General features: G+C 31.7%; 1 protein-coding gene across 1 annotated transcript; it reads left to right on the forward strand.

Annotated features, from left to right (window-relative positions):
* The first annotated feature begins 8,477 nt into the window (after positions 1-8,477).
* LOC143077067 (E3 ubiquitin-protein ligase MIB2-like) lies at positions 8,478-18,723 on the forward strand. Its single transcript, XM_076252952.1, has 6 exons — positions 8,478-8,618; positions 9,369-9,459; positions 10,493-10,672; positions 15,935-16,106; positions 18,402-18,508; positions 18,680-18,723. Exons 1-6 carry the CDS (start codon positions 8,568-8,570, stop codon positions 18,721-18,723), a joined length of 645 nt encoding a protein of 214 aa, XP_076109067.1. The 5' UTR covers positions 8,478-8,567.
* Positions 18,724-21,130: the final 2,407 nt, after the last annotated feature.

Raw genomic sequence — 21,130 nt, forward strand, 5'->3', positions numbered from 1 at the left:
TTACTTATGACAAAATAGAGTTTAAGTACAATAATGACGATTTTGACTTTTACCGTTCAGGAGTTATGGTTCTTGAAAGATCGTAAAATGGCGTTTCCAGTCGTGTCCGTGCATTTACGCATGAACTGTTCTACTAAAGCTTCCCAAATTTTAATATGTTGTTACTGATGACAAAATGGAGGTCAAGTTCAATAATGACGATTTTGACTTTTACCGTTCAGGAGTTATGGTTCTTGAAAGATTGAAAAATGGTTTTTCCAGTCGTGTCCGTGCATTTTCTCATGAACCATTCAACCAAAGCTTTTCAAATTTTAATATGTTGTTACTGATGACAAAATAGAGGTCAAGTTCAATAATGACGATTTTGACTTTTACCGTTCAGGAGTTATGGTTCTTGAAAGATCGTTAAATAGTGTTTCCATTCACATTGTTGCATTTACTCATGAACCATTCAATCTCAGCTGTTCAAATTTTAATATGTTGATACTTATGACAAAATGGAGGTCAAATTTGATATTGACGATTTTCACTTTCACCAATCATCAGTAAAGGTTCTTGTGATATTGCCAGGACACAAAAAAATGTTAATAAATCCGGTTTGCTGTCGTTGTGACAGCCTCTTGTTTTTTATTATTTAGAACCTGATAATGTTTGATAGATGAGTATATGTTGTATCTAACAAATTGTTTCAAGTTATACGTATATATACTTATATGTACAAAATCTTTCCAGCGTGGATGTTTTTAGTATTTTTTTAAATATCGTGATACCACATAACTATCACTACAAAGCATTTGTTTGCTATACATTATTTCAATTTTCAAATGTCAAATATCTTATAACCTCGTATAGTTTATATTTTAATAAATGTAGCACAAAATGTATATGGACTATTTTATTACCCTTGCAAAATTAGGGTTTATTGTATATATGTAGCGTGGCTATATACATAAACGGGATAAGACACAAGTCTTAAAAAAAAGTGGGATACAAAATTGTTTTCGATGTTTACATGTATCTACCCTCAAACCCGTCAGAGAAGTTTTGTCTTTATGATCAGAAGAAAACATGTTCTAATACTAGTTATACAGGTAATTGTTACTATTAATGCTGTTCTTAATGTTCAGATATCATTTGAACAATTTTAGCTAACCGTGGCCCGAAGTGCCCCATGTGAGCTTATGCCATCAGTTGGCATCCGTTGTCGTCCGTCGTCGTCTGTCGGAAACTATTTTAAAAATCTTCTTCTCTGAAACTACTTGGCCAAAAACCTTCAAACTTTATCTTATTGTTCCTTTGGGTATCCAGTTTACAAGTTGCATCCAAAATTTTGATCCATTGATAAACATGGCTGCCATGCAAAAAATAAAACATGGAGGTCAAATGAAGTTTTTTGGCTTATATCTCAAAAACTAAAGCCTGTAGAGCAAATCTGACATGGAGTAAATTTGTTCAATAGGTCAAGATCTATCAGCCCTATAATTTTCAGACAAATCAAACAACCCATTGTTGTGTTGCTGCCACTAAATTGTTAGTTTTCAGGAAATGTATTTTTTGTTATCATCTTAAATATTATTATAGATAGGTATTAACTGTAAACAGCAATAATGTTCAGTAAAGTCAAATCTACAATAAAGTTTATTTTACCAAAATTGTAAATTGACCTCTTAAGGAGTTATTGCCCTTTAAAGACAATTTTACACAATTAGTTTTTCTCCTCTGAAAAACAGGTCAGCGATTCAGGCTCTCGAGAGTCTCTTGTTTCGCTATGTAATGAATTGAACATCCATATTATGACCGTATTAGACTGCATATTTCCACACTCCTAACAGCCAAACTGACACCCTACTTTGCTGCCTTTTTTTCTGTCAGTCGGTGAAAACCAAGGAATTTCTGTACACAACTCAACCTTTTAAGTGACAATTCTTGGTATAAGTTAATGAATGAGGTTATAAGCAAACATTGAAACAATGAATAGTTTACAATGTTTAAATCTGATCAATCGATTAAGAAGTCAAATGATGGCAGCAAACACAAAATTGAGGGTATCGCTCGATCGCATGAACTACCACAACAACACATTAATAATCGAGTGCTGAGTGTCTTATACTAAGCATGCATAACTCGATATGCAAATCAACACTCAGTTAAAATGTCACAATCGGCAACATTACAGATAAGTTGACTGTTCTTGTATCTAAGACCAGGTTTACACAGTCAAGAGTTAAAATAAAGCAAATCAATATAATTTGTTTGCAATATATATGAAAATAATGATAAACATTTATCAAGTACGGTAAATCCTAAACGTATGAAAGTAATTCATTTATTGATATAAATTTCAACAGGTTATGGAAAAAAGATAAACAAAATCTCATAAATCAATAAAGAAAACAAACACACACTGCGGAAATAATATGAACTCAAATCTATCGAGCCCTGGTTAGTCGACACAGTAAGCATTTTTTTTCATTTTTCCTATCGATGCATCTCCCAACCAGCGGATCAACACTCAGTTCATATGTCACATTCTTGTAGCATAGATTTAAGTTCATAATGCAAGAAGACACTCGTACTTAGTCAACGGCCTTCACTAGATGCATTGTTTGGGACATTTACAAAAACCCTTGTTATTCTTCGATCGTTTTTTATTTGTTACTTACAAACAAATAATAGTATTTTATAAATCAGGTCAGCGGCATGAATCAGGTGTAAGTAAAAAAAAGATATAAGACTTGATTACTGCCATGAATTTCTGTGCTGAGATGAATTATCATTGATATGGTAATATTTATAAATTAATTGTTAACAAAAGCTTACTACCTCAGTAATAGATTACCTTAGCTGTATTTGGCAAAATCTTTAGGAATTTAGGTTCTCAATGCTCTTCAACTGCATAATATTACATTTAATCCTGGTTTCTATGATGAGTTTATTTATAGTATTTTTTTTCAAAATAACTGTCACCAAAGAATGCTCAAAGAAAATATTTAGAAGCCAGTGATATATAAATTCTAAGAAACCTTACCAAGTCAGGAATATGACAGTTCTTGTCCATTCGTTTTTGATGCGTTTTGTTATTTGATTTTGCCATGTGATTATGGACTTTCCGAATTGATTTTCCTCTGAGTTCAGTATTTTTGTGATTTTACTTTTTTCTACGTCTGCATTATAAATGAATTTTTTTCTGTGACACTGATTTTAATCTGTTGACATTAGTATCTGTAATTGTAGCACATGATCGGTTGAAATATGCGTTGTAATATTTGATAGAGATACAAATACATGATAAGTATTAGAACAAAGGTTTTTTTTACAGGTTTTACATAAAATGAAGACTAGCATTATTATAGCTTTGTTCATTTATATAATGTCAAATTTATATGTAAACAAGTATCTTTTAAATGGTTTTAAAGGTCTTTCTTATGTAAACGCATTTAATTTTTAATAAACAGTTATTGTTTAAAATATAGTTTACAGAACTTGTGAGTTCCGAGAACCTGTAATATTTACTATTTGTTTTACATGTGAACGAGTTGAATAGAAAAACATCAATGTTACCATTTGTCGGATTGCTGTGATGCTTTTGATAAAGTAAGTGTAATTGCTTTCTATTTACAATAAGCCAATGACACATTGGTTTAGGATTAAAAAGGAAACAGTTATCAATTATAACTAAGTTATAAGAAAATTAAAAACAAACCACAACATTATCTCGCATAGTGTATAACCAGGACAGAAGGCAACACTTCGGTGTTGAGATAGATATATATTATATGGTCATTTCTATAAATTTCCTATTGACAAAAGTATGAATTTTTCAAAATACTACTGATTTTCTTATCCCAAGCATGTATTACCTTAGCCGTATTTGGCTCAACTTTTTGAAACTTTGAGTTCTCAATGCTTTTCAACTTTCAACGTCTTTGGCTTTATAACTATCTTGATCTAACCGTTACTGATGAGTCTTATATAGACGCAACACGCGTCTCATGTATAAAACTTAAAGCCTGGTATCTTTAATAACTATTATAAAAAATATAAAAGAATTTTCAGCATTTATATTTCTCTTTTCTTATATGACGCTTCTCTTGTTTGTACACTTTCTTGTCGCTGTCGCCCTTTTTTTTGTATCTAATAATCAAAAGTTATCAATAGACACTCCGTGTCAAAGTAGGGATTACATAAACAATTTTGAAACCAAATGGTTTTTTATCTATGTTCCATGAATATTATTACATAATGTTCACAACAGAACATAAAATGCACGAGTTCTGAGCTCAGTGACAATTTGACAGTACCAATGTCTATCAATATTCGTGCAATGTTTTTTAAATGGTGGAACTATAAAACTGGTTCCATGTATTTCGACTTACATATACATGTAGTAATTAACATTGAAAATCCACCAGTTTCTAATTATAAATAATAAATCTCTAAATTAATTTGAATAGGGGCTTTCGTTTTTAATTTTTCTCGGAGTGCAGTATTTTTGTGATTCTACTTTTTAATACGATATCGCAGGGCATGTGTTTTCTATCATGATGCTGCTAACATAGACGTCGTTACACCAAAGGTTGTTTGTGGTTTTACGGATACTGCAATACTTACAACCTTTGGCGATACTATACTGTTTAACATGAACTTGACTGATCGGTGAATGATCAGTGGGTGATCGATGACCCAATGAATCCGTCAGATACATCATATAAGCCAGGGAGTTACCGTGATAACAGTCAGCAATTGATTAGTCAATAAATTATATGCATGGATCGAACGGATACATTTATATTTTAAATCAGTTGAAGGTCTTTCTACATCAATTTTCGGCGATCTTTTACTTTACGGGTCCCAACCCATATAGAGCTATACTTAACTATCCCCACCCCAAATTTCTACATTATTGATGAGAAGCTTTGTCTTGTTTACTCCAAGTTACTATTGGCGTCCAAGCATAGGTTCCCTCAAACTGATTCCATTAATAAATGTTTCTATAAATTTTTGCCTGCAATAAGGGGGAAAATTGTCAGCTTCCAGTTTTAAAAATGTCACTTCCGGTATCATATAATAGCTATATTAACACTGATTCCAAGTATATATGGTTTCTATATACTTTTGCCTGTAATGATGGAGATATTAGGTACTTCGGTTTTAGTGAAGGTCAATTCCGGTCTCAAATGCTTTGTTTATAATGCATATTTAGTTTCTATGTTCTTTTCAATAATATAAGTGCAAAAATGACTACTTCCGATTAAATCAAGGTAATTTCGGGTTGATATTTTTCAGGGTAATATGTCCTCCAACAATTTGCAAAACACCCTATGTCTTTATCATTCAACTTTTACTTGAATCCTTTAAGGGGCAAAAACTCCCATAAAATGTCATAGGATTCTCTCCGGCCAAACGTATCATATCTTCATCACAATGAGGAAAACATATTGCACCAGATCTTTAAAATATATTTTAAAGATTTGTCGCTTTCTTTTACGGTTACGGCGATGATCCTGGAACAATGAAAAGTCAAAAACATGACCTTTACATTTGACCTTGACTTCAAATTCACAAACCGCAGTTCTGTATTACTTACCTTCTTGTGATACATTGACATATCACTTATGTCAAATTCAAAAGGAGAAACAACTGTCATGTGGAGTCTACGAATTGATTCGGTTAAAATTTGACAAATCATATCACGAGTAATTTAATAAATAAATTAGTCACTTTCTTTCACGGTAACGGAGAAAATCTCACCAATATGAAAACAGTGTTTGGGGAGATAACTCTTACAATAAAAAGTCTTCGACTTAACAGGGCCAGTCTTAAATCCCAATAACTGTTCAATATGATATGCAAACAATTTAAGCAACATCTTGTTAAACCACAAAACAATGTTTATCAAATCTAAACTCTATTAAGAGAAATTTGAAAAAATACCCGAATGCTTTTGTTGGGTCGTTTAAGAGTGCAATTATGATTTAGCTTAATGGAAATCATGACCTGATATTGATATGTAGCACTCGTGTTTACTTTTGGGATAAGTAAATACTTTTTAGTTCATTTTGTATGAAAATAATGATAGTTTTTTCTTCTTTATTAAAGTCAAAGCACTTTTATTTGCAATCATTTCACAAAATGAATACTTAAGGATCAGGATACCTCTATTCATGTATGTTATGTGTGTTTTAAAAAAGAGAAATAATCAATACCACTCTTTTTCTGATTTCCCTCTTGTCTTATAAAAAAAATAACATAACGGTGAACAAAAAGTATCAAAAACAAACGACGTTTATAATTTCCATTAAAATTTTAGACTATAGGGATATAAGAAAAAAGATACATTGTAACAACACTCTGGCGGTGATGTTTAGATAATCCTATATTCTTCTTTTTATACAAAAAATGCAATGTTGTTTGCAATCAATCACGTTTGATACCTGTGGTTAAGTCTTTCAAAAAAAACATAGGGAGAAGAATATTTCAACATTTGTTTCTTTATTTAAATGGAAATCATCAATCGTTATTGTTTTTTTGGTATCTTTGTTCATCTTGATGGATTGCTTTTTCGAAGAAAGGACAATACATTTGCAATGTGTAGAGATACCGGAATGTCTTCTTTTCATGAAACATGATATATATATTCCATTCATTATTCAATAATAAGAAATGCGATTATATCTGAATTTCAATAGAAATTATGAATCACAATTAGGCTTTAGTATTTCTGTACATCAGAATTGGTTGTTTTAGGTCAAATATAATGAATGTAAGAGATAGGATCATAGTAACATTTTGTTTGCATTGTTTAAAAATACCACCTGTTTCTTCTTTGTTTATCTAGATAATGCAACGTTATCTGTGATCAGTCCTTTTAAACACCTCATGATTAGTAGTTTTTGATAAAATGCCTATGGATTAGGATAAAGTTATTTAAAGTTTTGTTGCTCAAATCAATGAATGTGTTCGTAGATAGTAGATGTTTTTGTGTTCTGTTAAATTGTTCCTTTTAAAATTGTTATACGATGATGACTGATGTACCCATTTTTTGACTATTCTATTTATTGTGTCTGTTTATTTAACGCATCAATGTAAATATATCGGAAATTGATGAGACTGTCATTAAAGTGAGAGGTTTAGCGCTATAGAACCAGGTTTAATCCACCATTTTCTACATTTGAAAATGCCTGTACCAAGTCAGGAATATGACAGCTCTTGTCCATTCGTTTTTTATGCGTTTTGTTGTACGATTTTGTCATGTGATTATGGACTTTCCGAATTGATTTTCCTCTGGGTTCGGTATTTTTGTGATTTTACTTTTTGGTATAGCCATGTAAATACCTACAGGTTACATTTAAAATTTGTTTGTCTTAAATTGACACTGTGGCTGCTTAAAACGTAAAATCGTATATTCAAACAAGTTTACAGCTTTATAGCTAATTTATTAGGATTACAGTTTTCCAATCGTTTTCCAATCGTCAACTTTACATTCTTGAGTAGAAACATAAAGTTTGTTCAATCATATTGCGTTGTCATAACTTTATTGATATGTGATGCGTGTGCGTCATTAAATAACAATAAAAAGTAAAATCACAAAAATACTGAACCCCGAGGAAATTTCAAAACGGAAAGTCCCTAATCAAAAGATAAAATCAAAAGCTCAATCACATCAAACGAATGGATAACAACGGTCATATTCCTGACTTAGATCAGGCATTTTCTTATGTAGAAAATGGTGGATTGAACCTGGGTTATAGCTAGCTAAACCATTGACAGAGAAATGAATATGGAAAAACAAAACTGATTATGTATGGTGTTTAAGAAAACCAATTGAAATCAACAACACTCAATATTAATGGTCAACCCTAATTCCTAAAACTGATGGGATGTGAATGCATCTTTACATATGAGAAACATTATCTACTGTCTTGGATCTCATACGATACTTGAAAATCGTCTGAAATGTTAATTGAACAATTATTTGCTAGTTCCTATCCTTTCTTTTAGTTGAGACTGGCTTAACATTCCATCTTATGTATACATACCAAAATAAGATTTTCCAATTAACATTCCTGTTCGTGCTTTTTTGTAGTTAATGTATTTTTCAGGTAGTTCAGGTACTTATCTATACAAAATATGATCGAAATAATGATTTCGACAAACTAATATTTTCCTCTGTAAAGTAGTGTCTTAAATTCATATGGTAATTGATGTTTGAGGACCTACATATTAGCCTTCATATTTGAATCAAATAATTTGCTAATTTTTATGTATCTTGATGGTTTGTGTGTTTGGACAGAGCTTGGTTAACTACGCAAATCTTGCAGATGTTACTTTCAAATGATATCGATGTGTTGTGCAAAAAAGTTTTGAGGCATTCGGTTTTATTTTGCTGAAACGATGAGCATTATTTACCTTAAATACCTTCTTTTATTGTTTTATAGGGCCTCTATGGTGCTTCCGAAAATGTAAAAAAAATCATTGGATTGTGGTTGAGTTTTCCTTGACAGGAAGGAAGACATAAACGTATTAGACAACACATACTACGAGACAAGGAATATCAATACTTCATCATGTTCAAGCGAACTGTCAATTTGCCAGATAATTTTGCTGTGCCTTCAAAGGTAATGCGATTTCCAGGTGTTTTTCCATGTCTATCGATTAATGTCAAAACATTCGATTGAAAGTTATATTAAAATCAATGGCTCAGTGTACACGTACTTAAATGCATCATGTACAGATTGACTTTCAATTGATTCTCGTCATTTGAATGCACTTTCAGTGAAAACAACATTTTTATAAGAATAAACAAGCATTGGTCATTGATTGAAAGCCAGGTCTACAGCTTAATAATTACTTATCTATTTGATCTCGAAGGACTTTTTCTAGTAGTAATAGCATCGTCTTTTGTGTCTTTTGGAGTATTATGATTTAGTGATGTACAACACATCGAACACAACATTTAAACTACATAGATTCGTGAATTTGTATGAAATATTAGTTTTTTCACACACACGTTTACATATACTTTGTATATATAATATATATTTAAAAATTCCAAAAGAACCAAAAGTTAAATAAAATTGATAAATTATCAAGCGCATTTAACGATCTTAAGACTAGTTAAGACTATCATATTGTCATTGTTAAGGGGTATAAGTCTCCATGACGTAACAATACAGCATCGAATTTGATTTTGTTTTATGTTGAACAATGTTTTTCAAAAGCTTTTATGTATACATGTTAAACATACTTGAAATACTTTTACATCCATCTTAGATTTGTGAGAATCTAAATTGATATTATTGAAAGAATCACATTGATACGAAGCACCTTTTTTTTGTTGACAATCATATAAACACTTATTTTAATAGAAAGACATTCATGGTCATCGTTCTTTAATGGATTCTCTGCGAACGTTTCCAGAGTTTGCTCAGTATAATATATCTAACAGATGTCCTAATGGTAAGTTGTTATATTACACATGCGTACTGCGAATTCACTTATGTTCGTGGGTACCGAATATCGTGGATTAAGGACAAACTATATGTTCATGAAATTTTAATTTCATGGATTTGCCTAAGTCTAAACCTATAGGAAATTTGTCATTCGGTCATCATTTAATTTCGTGGTTCACCTATAACCACGAAATCCACGAAAATAAGTATTCAACGAATAGTAGGGAATCAACAGTATTTTAATTTAAATCCTTCTCTGTGTTCTGAATATATGTTACAGTTATTAAACTGACGATTGCCAGACTCTTTAAACATTTAAAGAACCATATGTTAACAGTAATTAAAAAGGGTCTTTGCGACTACTATTTATTCAAAATTTATTGCATTCAAAATTACTTCTAGCAAATTAAATATGTTATAGTAGAAAAAAAAATATAAGATGAAAGTCCAGGTTGACTGATTTCGGAACCAGTTGAAATTCTCCTACTTATGATACATTCTTATTCAAAGGATTTCTGAATGCAGTATAAATTGTGTAACAAAGTAACAAAGGAATGTTTACCTTGAAAACGCACATGATTAACTTCTGTTATATTGATACACATTTGTAATTCCATGAAACAAAACTAGCAGCCAACAATGTGGTGAACATTTGCCATAAATACATTTACGTTCTTAAAATTGAAATTTTAAATGCATTTACATCGGTCCGTGCACTCATCAGAGAGTCATAACTACATCACAGCTAAGTGCCCCTTCTGATCAGTTGAAGGTACTTACTGTGTATTGGTTACCTTAACTTCACATAAAACAAGTAAAATATTATTTCAATTCGACCTCTAGTACGTGTTACATGTGTAACATGTCCGTGTGTTTTCAGTATGGTGGATTTTAAAAGAAACAAAATCAGGCGAAGAATTTAAAGCCAACTGAAACAAAATGTTGAAATAACCGCATATCATTTTAACATGTATACAAATAAATTAATCAAACATAAATATTCTCTCTAATCTATAATACCTTTTCCCCCATAACTCTAGAAAAAGTAATGAAAGGTTTGAGAGTAGTTGATAAAGCATGGAATCCAGAAGAAGAAAAGAAATTAGGCACAATAGTAAAGGAATCCGGAAAAGAAGTTGACGTGCAATGGGACAAACCAGGACCAGTAGCCACCTCTTTAAAATTGTCTGAACTACGTTTATTCGACAATGGTGGTACAGGTAATCGCCGGTGACAGGTTTTCTATTTTAATTGTAGATTGTGTACGTATATTATTACTATGTTAACATGGTTAACATAACATATAATGTATTTGAGTTAAAATGTTCAAAATGAGAAATAACGAATAGAACAAATGAATAATGCTTCTACTGTTATTTGTTCATTTGCCTTTTCCTGTGACATGATGTTCTAAAACTATCACTCTATCAGCATATACCATTCACCTCTAATGTTTACATTATCAATGTTGCTGCATGGCAACTAATTGGAACTTATACATATAAATATAATGTAAAAACTAAACTGTTTGCAGTTTGAAGGTATTTGACAGTTGTAAGTATATTATCGATTGTATGACTCTTCAAATACAATAGTGTTACTCATATTCCTTTGTGATTCTCTAAACTGAAAGATCATATGGCCATTCATAAACAACTTAATGAGTCCCTGACTTGAAATACACAATTAAATATCTTGAAAATGTGGTAACAACACTTACATATATACCATTCTTGATTTGCATATCTATAAATGCTTGAATTTGAAACATATATAGATTTTAGAAGGTCAACATGTTGGCTAACTCCTTAGATACGACATGTCAATTGTGCATTTGATGGTCAATATAGTAGCCATTCGAAACATAATGTTAACCAAAAATAGTAAACATTTGGCGAAATTGGTTATAAGGATTAAGTAGATATAAGAAGATGTGGTAAAACTGACAACTGATTCATATTTGTAAGACTGGCAAATGATACATCTTCTTTTCGAAATGTACAGTAAGGGTAATAGCGTCTTCTTGCAAAAATATCAACTTGTGAACTAGCATGTTAAATTCTGTCTAACTAGCACAAATCATGGATTGTATGCATTTCATATTATGATTTCCTCTTATTGAAAAATCAATAAATTTGCCACTTGACTTTAAAGATATTCGAAATCCTCTCTTCATTATTCTCACGAGCACCACCACAATCCCATATTCAGGCTTGGTTGTGACTAGTTAAACAATTTATGATTACTAAAGGCGAACGAATACAAAAATAAACAAAAAACCTTTACATTTTTTTTTTGGATTTCATTTTGTTCATTTTTCATACGCTTATCTCAGTTCAATAATGTATCCTTAGTTTTTGTTTTATGATAAACAATACTACAGGGATCTCGATCATAAAACTTTACTCGGTATTTTGGTGTATTCGATGTACACAGTTTATGATTAAAACACCAAACCCAGTATTTTGATTGGTTGAGTTTGAGTCTGACTACGATAATCGTACACGAAATTTGATGTATACTAGAGAATTTTAAGTTTTTGACGTACTTAAACGTAACAAACCTTAACATTTCCAAAATATGATTATTGTTATCTCCCGTTGACCATTTAACTTCTGAATTAAACAAAAACCGTATATTTTGACGTACGTAATAAACATTAACTTGGTCGTTGTAAAATTGTGTTTGTCTCCCTTTCTCCGTTTAGTTCAAATTTATTTAATATAGCGTATTCCACGAGCGAGACTAAGGGGACAACGGTACTATTAATTCTACCATAGGCGACAATACTAACATTTTCTTAGATATTTAGGCATATTAAAATACCCGGATTATCTGATTATCAGATCGTTCTGGGAGTTATTTTATTTGATTGCCTTTAAAATGAGTAAGGGCTTTACTTTTTTTTGTGTCTTATTGATAACCCAGCTTTTTTTTCAATGAATGATCTGTGGCGTGTGTGCCATAACCTATCAAGAAAAGTAGTTTGAAAACTTGGCCAGCTGAAGGACGCCTCCGTGTGTGGGGGGTTTCTCGCTGCATTGAAGACCAATTGATGGCACTCGGCTGTTGTCTGCTCTATGGTTGAGTTGTTTTCTATTTGACACATTTTCCATTTCCATTCTCAATTTTATTTTCCTTGGAAAGCTCATTTATATGGAAAGTGAAGAAAAAAAAACATATCGCTGTGTTATACATTTGCCATGTTTCATGTTTAGAATTTCTTGAAGGAAATAGGTCCAAGAGTGCCAACAGGAGTGTTACGAACGGACAGACAGGGGGATTGAAGGTATCACTGTGTTACTATTACCCCTCGTAGCATCGCTGGGGACAGGTAATTACTCTGAAAAAAAGAAGGTTGTCTCTTGAAGAGAAAAGTTCTGCGTTTCGACAAAAAAAATCCAAGCCGACATGTAAGTTATCAAATACAAGATACGGTATCAAATTACGCAGAATGGGTTATAATATCTCTAACATTTATGTCAACGAAGAATGGCTTGATTTCTAAGATTGTTGGACCCTTTTACTACGATCATAGCATAAACTTTAGAAATTGACTGTCACATGGCATTGTTGTACAAGCTAAGCTGTCAATCAAACCGATACATTACCATGACAGGTGAACCATGCCGAGTAAGGTTTTTGAAAATAGTAATCTTGATATTTTTTCCCTGTTGCATTGCCTTAAATATTGGAACTAAGTTATGCATAAGTGACAATCAAAGCTGCATAAAGCAGCATATTTGATTTGTTTAAAATTTCTGTTGTTTTAATTCGGGAAGCTATCAGACTAGTCTTATATGCATGATTATTTTATTAGTTGTTAGTGGCCTTGAACTAGCCGTCAGTACTCTTAGATCTGTTCCTAGTGTCTTTTTGTTGTTGGGGATGTACAAGTACCCGGCCACATCTACTTGTATTTTTGTCCATCTGATGAGTTTATATTTTTTCAAGTGATTTTTATAGTTCGTTCTTATATTGTACTGTTATACCACTGTCTCAGGTTCGGGGAGGGTTGGGATCCCGCTAACGTAAATTGTTTAACCCCGCGACATTATGTATGTATGTACGCGTACGGTGCCTGTTCTTAGCCAGGAGCCTGTAATTCAGTGGTTGTCGTTTGTTTATGTGTTTCATATTTGTTTTTTGTTCATTTTTTATTATATAAATAAGACCGTACGTTTTCGTTTTTGGATTGCTTTATATTTTCATTTCGGGGCCTTTTATAGCTGACTATGCGGTATGGGCTTTGTTCATTTTTGAAGGCTGTACAGTGACCTATAGTTGTTAATTTATGTGTCATTTGGGTCTTTTGTGGAGAGTTGTCTCATTTGCAATCATACCACATCTTCTTTTTCATAAATCTGCTTCATGATCATACAGACTACAAGAAACTTGAATATATAGCAAAATCGTGGTTCTATGGCGGTAGATAAGTAAAAGGGGCGGATCCAAAAATTTCAAAAAGAGAGTTTCCAGAATAAAAAGAAAAAAAACCCAGTTGTTGTCTCCTTTTCTGTAATCTTCCCGTAATCTTTCGTATTTCCGAAGAAAAAAAATATCCAATCACAGACCCGCACCCCTGGTACAGCCACTGAGTAAATTATTTGTAACTTTTTATCTGTTGTACATAGTAAGCTTGGATGTTCTGCATGCAGGAAAACTACCGAGTATAACATACGATATTTTACTTTCTTCTGTTCAACTGAAATTGATGCGCAGAATTCCATGACCCTGACCTTTGACATTTTTAGGTTTTATGTTTATTTTATTTTCTGAGTCATATTTTTTTTTTTATAGATAATACATATCATTAATGTTCAGTATATATTTTTTCTCGATGTATCTAACAATTATTATGTTTCAAGTCATATAATCATGAGACAAAGGTATAAGTTATTTAACTTGTTTATTCTAAATTAAACTTGATGCACATAAATGTTTTCGTAGTGACGACGTAAAACTTGCCACTAATTATTAATAATCAGACTGAAACGACCAAATCGAACTGAAAAGTTTAGATTTTTCAGTTTATAAAGTTCAATTTTCAGATCACAGTCCTTGCTGTTATGTATATCAGTTGAGTCTGTTTAAGTCTCACTCACCTACACGAGTTGGTTTAAAAACAATGAAAAGGACCCGTCCTTACTTAATTAACCACAAGGACTGTTATTTGAAAAATGGACAAAAAAGGTTTTTATATATTGACAATTGTATCTTTTAAGAACGAAATTTAAACAAATCTTGCATGACTTTATTCTGCAACCGTAGGAACATCTTGTTCTTCATCAGGTTCATTTATAAATCCAGCCATTCTCCTGCAAGTAAAACACATAACTCAACTTCACACGACGTTTAACCTTTTCACTTGTCAACCTGTCGACCTCTGCACTTATCGCATTTTAAACATGTCGACCTGTCAACTTGTCGACCTTAATAATTGTCAACATTGTGGACCTTTTTAGAGTCAAACTGTCGGTCTGTTACTTTGTCAACTGAAATGTAACATATAAATCGATTTACTCCTCCGATTTCCCGATGGAACTACAGTATTGTTTATCTTACTTGACCTGACCTTATGAGGTATAGTCAGATAGTTGAACAGCTTTCTGCACAGTTCGGAGCACACCTATAAATTGTGTATAGGGAGGTCGATAATTCCCTCAGTCCCGAGAAAACGGAAGACGGACAAAAAAGAATGGAAAATATTGACTTTCAAAAGAATACCAAAAAAGCTTTGTGGTAAACCTTTTTTCTGTAAATGTGTTATATTCTTACTTTTGTACACATTTTACTTTCGTTCAGCTAAATGCATGTTCATGTTATTGATAAGGAAGCAACCCTTTTATTTTTAGGGGAGGGGGTATATGGATAAATTTGTTTTATTTCTAACATTTTTGGAGAAATTTCGATTGAGCCTATTTTATCATTGCTTGCCTGCGTGATTTTTTCCATATTCCAAACAACAATGGTTTGCAGCCATTTTTGATTTTGTTAATCGATCATTTAATTTTTCGGGGGAGGGGGAGAGATATTGATTCGGAAATTTTGTTTTGAAAATTATCTAATGGGCAGAACTATCTTCTTTTTAAATTCACAGCACGACCCCTCCCCCAATATCGAACGGTCCTTGCTTCGTACATGAATGTTATTTACAATTAAAAGAATATTATCCGACTGAAATGTGACATGCTGAAACCGGCTAAGGGAGACAACCACAAAATAATTTATGTTTTATAAGTCCGTATATCTGTAAGCCTAAGTCACTTGTGTTTACGTACGTAAGTTTCGTTTGAAACGTAAAATTCTCTATTAAAACAGAAGACAACTTATACCGTTAACGACGCTAAATTGTGGATTTTGCATTTGTCTGATAGAAATCCAATAACATTATAATTCCGTATGAATTTGTAGAGCATTGGCATAGCAATGATACTGCAATCATACACGATGTAGAATTTAAATGTATTAAATATTTGAAGGAGTGTTGCATAACAACGTTGCATGTAAGGAATGTAATACATATCCTTTACGTGGTTTACGGTGGAAATGTCTCAACTGTGATGACTACGACCTATGCACGTTTTGTTATATGGCTGATGCACACAATTTGAGGCATATATTCCTACGCTTCAAAAGAAATGATTCTAAAGGGTAAATATAACTGTGTTTTTTCTACCCTTTTTGGGGGATTTGTTTTTTATTTTTACTTGTCGTTTCAATTATTAAAAAAAAGGTGGAAAATAAAGGCAACAGTAGTTTACCGCTGTTCGAAATTCATACATCGATATGGAAAAAACAAATCTGGGTTACAAACTAAACTGAGGGAAACGTTTCAAATATAAGAGAACTAGGACACAACAGGAACATAACATTAAAATGTAACACACACAGAAACGAACTGTAATGTTAAAAATATTATATGGAAAGTTATTTTGATTTTGTTTTGTCAACTTTATATAAGTCAGAGTCAAGTTTTTTTTAAAACAAACTCTCGTCCTTTTATCAAAAAGGTTATCTGAAAGTACGTAGACTTAATATATGAATAATCAGTGTTCAGGATTTAACAGTGTTGTTCTTTTTTGTTAACCCGTGTATTTATATTTATTTACTTATTTTTTACGTCATCGATACGTATATATGTTACAGTGAATTTGTATAATCAGTGATTGTGTAGAATCCCTGAAATTTTCAGGGATTATGTAGAGTCACTGGCCAGTTTAGGGACTATATATAAGCACTAAAATTTTCAGGGATTATGTATAATCACTAGAAAAAAGTCAGGGATTATACATAATAACTGAAATGAAGAAATAGTTTTAATTTATAAAGAAAATGAATAAAAGTCAAATAATTTATGCTATAAATGATCATAATAAAACAGCATAACACTGTATTAACATAAACTGTAAAATGTTAAGCACAAAATATCAAAATGATAACCCAATTTTTTTTAAATGTTAGGCACAATATATTAAAATGTTAAACACATTATATTAAAATAAATGCCTCTCATCTGTTATTACCACAATATCCTCATTTTAGAAACCATTTTCATTCACTTATCGAATCAGATTTTATGACCCGCTTAAGAGAAATAGAGTGTTCAGTAAAACATCTGTAGGTACCCCCCCCCCCCTTTCCAAAAAAGGGAATTAGCAACACCGATGTGGTTCGAGCAAGAAACCATGTTTTTTGGCCAGGCGATATCCTTTTCAGACTTTTGGTGAACAATTATCATTATCTTTTTTGGTATCCCCTTTCCTTTTTTACCCTGTGGAATCATGCTAAGAGAATATTACTCCAAATGCCAGCTTCCTCTAAACTTTTGTTCAAATTGTCAATCCTTAGTTTTTCTATACATTTAGATGCGTAAGTTCTCTCTGTTTAAATTTCTTGTTCATTTGAACAAAAAAAAAAACCAGATGTTCCATAATCGTCTTCACCATTTGTTTTCCATGTACCACAAATAACATGCTCTGTGGATTTACAAATAGAACATGAATATCCATTGGACTCTGGCTTTAAATAAACAAACAATACATGTAAAGTTGTCGCTTTAAAGTGAATCTTGATAATATTAATTTTGAAAGTGTTCAACTTTATCTCTTAACCTTCAGTTGGTTGCATCTTTAAGATCATCATCTGCGTTAAAAAGCAAAATTATTTCATCTACAAGGAATATGAAAGTATGATTTACTTGTGTCTAATCCATTTTGCTTTAATTCAGCAAATAAAATATGTTTAAACTAAACTATGAAAGTAAAAAATGATGATTAGTCTATATGTATTATTCTTTTTTATCAAACAAAGGATCCTTAAATTATTCATAATCCCTGAAAAAAATATTAGGGAATTTGTAAAATAATTATTAAAATGTTCAGTGATTATGTAAAATCACTGGTCATTTTCAGGGATTATATATAATTAGTGATTATACAATATACTGTAACATATATGCCATCAACGGTAAAATTTAACTATTTTTTTTAAATTTATTATTTACTATTCATTTTGAATTTTTGTTTGTTTTGTTAAGTCAATGAAGTTGTATGTTTGTGATTTATGTTTACATAGTTTTGGATACTGCATGTCAATTATTACCGATTTAAACTGTAATGTCTGTTTGAATTGCTCTCACTGTATAACAATATAACGGAAGTATATACAACTAGCATATACATGTACAATGTAAGTTGGATATTTAGTTAGCTAAAAAAACCATTTCTGTCGTAAAATACCTGTATTAATTCAGTAATATAGCAATTCTTTATTACTTGTTTCGAAGATTGATAGCCTTTGATTTTGTCAGTTGTTTTGGACTTCCTTTTTTATAATTTACCGTCGAGTTGGTTAATTTGTTTTACTTTTTTACCTTTATGTTTTAAATGTTTTAAATGTAAACTGAATTGTTCTGATCCTTTTCATTTTTACTATTACTTTTTTTAGAGTAGAAATTCCACCACGACTTCCTTTGAAATGTACAGGCTATGCATTTGCATGTGGCATACTTAAGAATGCAGTAGTTAACCTTCGAAAAAATACCCAAAAGAAAGGTGATAAAATATTTGACATTATTGTTAAAATGCCACATGTTATTGTTATTGAATTACTATTATGTTTTCACCTACTGGTATTATTTGGTTTTTTTTTGTTTAATCATGAGAAGGACTTGGTAAATATAACCAATTGCACATTCTAAGAAAAACATTCTGTTTGTTTTATAGAATGTTATGTACACAAACGGTATATTCAGAATGACATACTATAAATCGTGTAATAGAAAATATAAACAAGTAATGTAACGTTTTTTGTTAACTTGAAGAGTCACTAAATAAATCAAAGTGGGGCCATTTTATTAAACTCGTCTGTTTCAATGACAGTAGATTAAAGAATACCACCGACGCAGTGAAGCCTGCATAATATTTTAGTGTATTTGGAAATGGAAGTTAGTAGTAGGTTGGGCACAACACATAACTAGAAAAGCAATATCACATTCGCGACTGCATATGGAGTACGTATTTCTCAGATATTCCTATCAAGATGTTGTTGATAAAGCTTGCTTGTTCGTTGGACTCCATTACCTGGTTGCATTCATTAGGAAATGTTCCGTTCCGTTCGCAACAATTAGTTGACTGTTAAGAACAATAACAACGGATATGTTTATATTGTCGTAATCAAATCCTATTCTTCTTTTGTGAAGCGAACAGTATCGATCATCGAATATGCACAGCACATACTACTTTTGGATTGTCGTTTTTGGTATATTACATCCTTTGATATTAAGATAGTCGGATTCATGTTGAAGAAGAGGGAAGAGAGATACTAAATAAAATTGAGAATGGAAATGGGGAATGTGCCAAAGAGACAACAACCCGACTATAGAAAAAAAACAACAGCAGAAGGTCACCAACAGGTCTTAAATGTAAAGGTTATCATTAGTATGAAAACAAGACCATGGTAAAATAGATGATGAAATAAAGAACAAAACAACAGTACAAAACATATTATAGAAACTAATTAATTAGCATCAAACACTCATCAAACACCGGCATGATCTCAAGTTTTCTTGGGGGCAATCAGATCCTGTTTCACATGTTGCATCCGTCGTGTTGCTCTTACTAGTACAATATAAATTCGAAGATGTATGAGTGCTAATGACTGTACACCTAGGTCACAATTAATTAAAAGTTAGCAAACACTATGTCATGTTCGAGGAAGGGATTCTTGATACGTAAATTGGAACGTGTCGGTCGTCAGATATTCAATACAGGTAAACCAATTCGTGATGACGTTGGTAATACTTTCGATGGGAGGTTTTCAACTTTATCACTTATAACTTTTGGTTCAATAGCGTCATTTTACGCAGCAACTATCTATCAAGGGAATTATTATAGAAAATGGAACCTTTGGCATATCGTGTTTATCAGGAGATACATACTCCATTTGTTGGAAACTTGCTACATAGCAGCGTATGCTTTCGTTCGCAACTGACCCTTATAAACAATTTTTATGTGTAAGTAAAGATATGAGACGCCCTTAAATGAAGTTGTTGTATTATCATTTTCAAGTTTAACGGAATAAATGCGTTCAACAAAGTCACCAAACCTTGAATTATTTAGTGAATGGACATCGTCTTTATGACAGAAAATAAACTTAAAGGATAATGCATTCATTGTTCTATTCTTCATAGGAAATATCTGTTTAAAGTCATCCTCTTATGAATAATTAAACAAAACGGTAACAAGAGGAGCATAGTATCCATAAGAATTTGAATTGCGTGTTGAAAACAACGTCCTTAAAACGTAACTTATATGTTGCTAATCAAGAAATTATGTATGTTGATGTACCATTTACGAAGACCCTTTTTAATTCATCCCTGTTACATTGTAGTTTTGATTTATATATATAGCCAACTGCCAGTGTTTAGATATGTAATACCTCGCTTGCAATAAATACACTGATGTTGTTAGTTTTATATTTGCATTTGTTTTATTCTCTTAAGAATAAAGATAAAATAAAGAAAAAAACAATGACAATGAATATATCCTTGTCATTATTATATTAACCAAAGGTGAGGTATTAGAGATTGGTCTTGCAAATGGTATTGACGTAGAATGGCAAAAGACGAAAAGCGATAATAAAACAAGTTATAAAACAAGTAGACACAACATACTGGACCTACAATACGAGAACCCAATACTATTTCCGTTTTATCCAGATCATCTTCCTGTACTTCAAAAGGGTAACTACTATTTGAACTTTAATTTTAGTTTAATTGTTTCGCTTGTTTTTGATATATAACAAATGATATCTCACAATATTATGTCATTCTGTTGTAGAATTGAACGCAACATATATGAAGATTGTTAATGATTATTATGGTGTATTAGCAAACATGAAATTTATATATAGTTGTAGCAAACCCTTTATACATAAAATATATTAGCAAATTCGTGAATTTTGTTAACAATAAGCAAAACATTACAGTATACTAGATTGCACTTTTTGTGGCTTTGTTTTTACGGTGGAATGATCAGAACTTTATCAAATAAGCACACTGTAGTTCACATGTAATTCAATTTTTTTTAAACATCCTAGCAGAGTTTCATTGAAATTGTTTCAGAATTTGTAGAATGTCTCACCTTATAACAGTTGCTACATGTATCTACACATAC

Source organism: Mytilus galloprovincialis, chromosome 5 (genome assembly GCF_965363235.1).
Source record: "Mytilus galloprovincialis chromosome 5, xbMytGall1.hap1.1, whole genome shotgun sequence".
Classification (NCBI taxonomy): domain Eukaryota; kingdom Metazoa; phylum Mollusca; class Bivalvia; order Mytilida; family Mytilidae; genus Mytilus; species Mytilus galloprovincialis.